Source organism: Dendrobium catenatum, unplaced genomic scaffold (genome assembly GCF_001605985.2).
Source record: "Dendrobium catenatum unplaced genomic scaffold, ASM160598v2 fragScaff_scaffold_621, whole genome shotgun sequence".
In the NCBI taxonomy this organism is placed as follows: Eukaryota; Viridiplantae; Streptophyta; class Magnoliopsida; order Asparagales; family Orchidaceae; genus Dendrobium; species Dendrobium catenatum.
This window is the reverse complement of record NW_021319083.1, coordinates 6264872-6270884: the sequence shown is the minus strand read 5'-3', so window position 1 is coordinate 6270884 and position 6013 is coordinate 6264872. Positions and strand designations below refer to the sequence as shown.

Sequence of the window (6013 nt, the reverse complement as noted above, 5' to 3'; positions counted from 1 at the left end):
ATAATGTGACATTTGCACCTTCAAAATCCTTTATATCAACAATGAACGAATAATCTTAACCCAAGCCACTTGATTGAGTTTATCTTAACATCTAAGTATTTTGATTTAGATCTTAGTGTTTACCCTGCAGATCATCATCGATGGTGATTCTCATACACTAATTTTTAGCATATATCATGCAATAATGAGATTATTGCCCCCCTAGGTCTGTATCATATTCTACATCTATATTTGGATGACTTGCAAAGATTTCATGGGTCATGCATGGGCTTGACACCTACTAGGATTGGATGGAGTAATGGTATGGTGAAGACCAGCTATTATTAGATATATTATCATATAAAGATGATGATAATGATTGATGTTTGTATTATTATTTACAATCACAAGTAATATTTGCTACATTGACTTATTATTTTTCTACTAAATTGTTTATATCCCCATTTTGTTACTCAATATTACAAAATTCTTATTACATACTGGTAACAACCATATGTCTTTTAAGAACTTGATTAGGATCATCAAGGAGATGCAATCAAACATAAAAAATATTAAAAAAGGATAGCTGAATTTCTTTTCATGTATTAAATAAAATTTTTGTTAAAGTTTGATGAATAATAATATTTGAAACTAAAATCCTTCCAACCTTTAAAAATATATTTTATGAAGTAAATAAAGAGGAAAGTTGAAAGAAAATCTTGATAGGAGACCAAGGCACTCCAACAATTCTAGAAAACCCTACACTCACATATCAAGGTATGCATGCATACAACAAAAATTCTTCAAGAAAGAAAAAACCTTGGTGAATCTATGGAACCAACAGTGAATCTATGGAACCATATGCTTTTACCCTTCCATCATTCAATTAAGAGCAAATAAAAATGCTAAAAATGTATTCATCAATCTTTATAAAAAATGTAGCAACATCACATTACTAGTAGATCAACTACTCAAAAAGATATGATCATAAATGCCTTTAAGTCAAAAAGATAAGATCTAATCATGAATTATGGACTCAATAAATTTTAATAACATGATTAAAGATACCTTGCTATTTTATACAATATATCCATTTCTAAGGATGCTCTATAAGGATTCATTATCTCCTATCACAAGTATTAGAAGAATTAAAATCTCATATTTTATATCCATAAACTCAATTTTATTAGTTTTTAAAGTTTACTATAAGATCATATTTATATCTAAAATTAGGAGAGATATGAATTATGCTACTAAATTTTTACCACACACTATGAATTTTAGGATTCAATCTTGGGGAGGATAATTAGCAATGCTAAGGAGAATGCTAGACTCTACCTCATTGATGCTGAAGAAAATCCTATGTCATAAATAAAATATGCTTAGTTTGTATCTTATCCTAACGATAGTGCAATTATGTTGTAACCTAATTTTTGATCATCTGAGCTTTATGCATCTCAATAAATTGTTCTCATCTTCTTTCTAGAGTAAAAAATCTTTAATTATTTTAATATGACACCACTCTACTATCAAAACACACTAGAAACACCTATTTGAGCTATTGCCATAAACCCTTTTAACCTCTCTTTATCAATCATTGTGATATTTAACAACCCTATTATGTAACTAATATCTATATGGCTGAGTGATTTACATCCTTTATAGATGATAACATTAGAGCTCAATAAATTATTTTAATGAAAGATAAATCTAAGACTTGCAACATTATTACAAAATTGCAGCTTTGTACAAACCCAATTCAAACTAAAATCCAAGCCTTAGGATTGATAATTGAAAAGAATATTTTTCTCTAATTAATGGGGATTACCTTCTTCATCAAGAAATTATACGATAAAAATTTAAATAAAAAATATACTGACCCAAGCCATTGATCATTCACAATTCAACGACCTAACTTCCAAGTTATGATAATCAACATATATTCCAAACTTGTGGGTGAGTGTATAAATTTGGGATCTCCCTATAGACATTCAATATGATTAAATTAATCATAGGAATATTATCATCCACCTCTACAATTTGTCAATATACTTTTTTATTATCATTAATTATATAATATCTTATTTATTAATTTAGAACTAATAATTACTTATTTAGTGCAACTTATATAGTATTGAATAAAAAATAAGATTCAAAGTGCTTTCTTTGATTTCTAACACTAACCATTAAACATTTGTAATGTTTACAAACCCTTAACAATTCATCAATGCCCGAAAAGTTGCTAAAGCATGCATTGTTATGGTGCATTTTGATGCTTTAACCCAAAGATATAAATGAGTAAGGCAAATCAATTATATATTTCTAGTCTCTAAACTCAACACCATATTCATCTAGCTTCTATGCATCTTTACAAGAATAGTAGGCTAATTTATTATAATTATACATTTGGAGTACAATATTTATAACCTTTCCATATCATTTCTTATAATAAAGGTTGGAACCAAAAAGCCAACCCATTCATCTTCTAAAGAAGTAGTAAGTAACCTATAGTACTCCATTTATCTCATATCTAATATTTATTGGTCACTCTCTCATGCATGTGACCATGCATCCATCATGACATGAACATGATTCTCACATGTGCATGCAATGGGGAATAATGGGACATAATTCAACATTTTATATGTCTTACTAGGGTTTTGCATATGTATGATTCATCTAATGATGTGATGAGGCCACAACAATCTTGCAATCTGTTGATTTTGGCTTTGCATCTTGCATTAATTCTGTATGTGGATTTTGCAACATCTCCCACATCACCAATATATCATTATATTCACATGTTTGAATGGCATCATGAAGTTGTAGCATTCCATCTCCTGCAATAAATAAATAAATCAATAATCAATAAAATTGTTTGATGATAATTTTAAATTATAATTTTATAAATAAAATTTTGCTATCATCATCATAACATCTAGAATACTAGGGAAAAATTTTAAAAATAACTAAATTGTTTATTTAAACATTAAATTATTAATTAAATAATATTAAATCAATAATAAAATTATATTAATAACATAAATAGCTAAATAATATTATTATTTAAATAATATTGAATCAGACCCTTAATTACTACCTTGCCACTCACTATTGATTGAACAATGAAAAAGCTTTCAAGCCCACAGGCTTAAAAGCCAATGATATTGTGTTCAAACATGAGAACATGTAATAGCTTAGCAATATTTTAATGGAGAGATATTTTCTTTATTTTTTTTATAAACATGGATTATAGTGGTTTTTTTTGCAAACCAAGCCAATTAATTATATATAATTTTACATAAACATGGATTATAGTGTTTTATGCTCACACACTTAAGGGCATATTAATAATTTTAAAATTGATAATGCAATCCATTTTTATTCCACTTTTGAAGTAAGGAAAATTATTTTTTTTTCAAGTAGTTTTTGGCAAATAAGGCCAAGGTATAAAGATATTTTAATCAGTTAAAAAAAACCTAATAAAGCACCAGTATGACAAATAGAAAAATAATGGAGAAATTACATATATTAAATTTAAATTATTTATAAAATTATCACTCATATTTTTAAAAATAAAATAATATGTTAAAATATTCAAAATAAAAATATTTGGTTAAAAAAATAATTTGAAAATAAGACCAACTATTACATATATTAAGCAAAAAATATATATTTTTTGTACATTTTATTAAATTTATTTTAAGATTAATATTATAAATATGAAAATTTTATATTATACTAATCTTAAAACAAATTCTATGATTATTAAGCTCATGCCAATATAATTTGTATTAGAATATTTTAAAATTATTTTTTTATTGCTCCCAAACTCATAATGCTAAACTGATTAAAGCAAAAAATAAATTTCATAGAAAGAATTTGTTTTTACATATACAGTGAAGGCTAATTTTTATTTGCTCCCAAGAAAAATTTTTATTTACATAATAAATACAAGGATATTGAAAATGAATAAGTAAAGTCTATATTGGCATGCTATACGATCGAATTATTAAAATTAAAAATATTTTAGAGTAAAAATTAATTATTTTATATCACTCTTCAATATTTGAGATGTATTATAAAACTATTTATTCAAATAATATGAGGGTAAATTGGTATTTTTCATTATTTTACTATAATTTTGATTATTTTTCAGTGATGGCAGTTTGCTCATAATATTTGTGTGGGTGAAATTAATATTTTATTTATCTAAGAACCCAACACTAAATAAAAATCATTAAAAAAGTCGAAAATGCCTAATTTTTTATTGGCTTAGATATTATTCATTAATATTAAAAACTTTAATCATATACATAGAAAAAAAGGATAATTTTTTATTTTTAAATATAGAGGTTTTATTTAAATTTTGTTAAGTAAAATAAAAAAATTTATGTTTTTGAAAGGAAAAAAATATAATTTTAATATTGAATTAATAAAAAATGGATGTATTTGGGGTCTTTGTAATATGTAGGGGAGGCTAATCATAATTATGACAAAAAAAAAAATCTTTTGCCTGCAGCTAATCTTCGCTGTGCCACCACCGCGCAAGTTAACCGCCGGCAGCCAAGCGCAGAGGAGCGCACGACAGCTGATAAATAAGAGAAAATGATAAGGAGGTAGACATACCTTCTTGCTTCGGTTTCTCTGTATCTGCCACGGATACGGTGTTCTTCTTTAGCATCCTCCGCCACCACTCCATCTCCCCGTGATTCGCCTGCGGAGAACTGGACTCAAGAACCAAAGCTCCTTTTCTTCTTACGCTGGTCTCGACTCACCGCCAACCCTGCTCCAATCAGCTGTGCAAAGTTGAAAGTGGGTAGCCGGTCGCTTAAAATGCTCCGCACGCCACAGACTTGCACCCACGGGATTCCACTTCGGCCTCCTTCCTCTTGATTTCCTTCACCATCAACTCACTGGACCATGAGAGCTACCCGGCCTACCCCTCCGTATATAATTTCTTCGCTGAAAACTTACATAAAAGCCCCTAAAACTTTTTAATTTATGAAATGGTTGCTACCTTTTCATTAAACAATTAGTGAAGTTGCGTGTGTAAGATGAAGAGCTTATTCAAAGCTCTTTCCAACGTCACAATCGTCGTTCTAAATGATGAAATAAAAAATATATATACGTATATTTAATTATTTATAGAAAAAAATGAAAATTAAAAAATATTTTAATAAATTTTTCAAGATAAATAATATAATAATTGCTACGCTCTTCAAGTAAATAATTTGAGATTTTTTTAAAGTCTAATTTCCATTAGAAAGTGATATATATTAAATATATAAATATATATATATATATATTATATATATATATATATACTGTAATTCTATTTATTACTCCACTAGTTAAATAATGATGTGTTAAGAGTTTAAATATAGATTTTTTTTAAAATATAATATTTCTCAAAAAAAAAAAAAGTTAGACCAATGAGCTTTGTTTTTTTACTAGGCTACACGATAATTTTGTAATTAGTCAACCGGCATGAGCATAATTAGTCTTAGTTTTTAAAGGGGACAAATTTATAAAAAATAAAAATATAAAAGTCAAAACTCAAAACAAATTATTATATTGCATTAATATTATTAAAAAAATACAAGCATTGCATTTGTAATAATATTATGTTACAATTTTATTTGGAATCAAGTTAAATACTTATATTCTCAATTATGTGATACTAAACATTCATTAAGCCAATCATGTCTATATTACTGTGTAATCGATGCTAACAATTCATTTTGTATAAGTATTTTCACTATAGAAGGGGCAACTAACAAAGAAAATATAAGATAATAAGCCTATAAACAAATGATACACAACATCTTTCTTAACATCTTCTTAATAAATTATTTTACAAGATCAACAGTGCTACCAAAGATAAGAACTCATCGCTTGTATATTTTTCATTGAATTTATTTTATATTAATAGATTATAAAAGTCTGATAAGTAATTAGAGAGATAATAGACAATTCATTTACATTTAAGCCTTGGGGAGTTCATTATGATCTTAGATAAGCCCATTCTCCT

General features: G+C 26.8%; 1 protein-coding gene across 2 annotated transcripts in view; it reads right to left on the bottom strand.

Annotated features, from left to right (window-relative positions):
* Positions 1 to 2291: 2291 nt before the first annotated feature.
* LOC110093057 overlaps positions 2292 to 6013 on the bottom strand; it is a 26451-nt gene continuing 22729 nt past the window's right edge. The window contains exons 1-2 of one of the 2 annotated variants that reach the window (XM_020817819.2): positions 4609 to 4907; positions 2292 to 2819 (exon numbers count right to left, since the gene is read on the bottom strand). In XM_020817819.2, coding sequence (XP_020673478.2) covers positions 2659 to 2819; positions 4609 to 4681 — 234 coding nt within the window. In that variant the 5' untranslated portion in view covers positions 4682 to 4907 and the 3' untranslated portion in view covers positions 2292 to 2658. Of the gene's footprint in view, positions 2820 to 4608; positions 4908 to 6013 lie in introns of those variants that run through there. The other variant, XM_028695121.1, reaches the window with a different exon arrangement.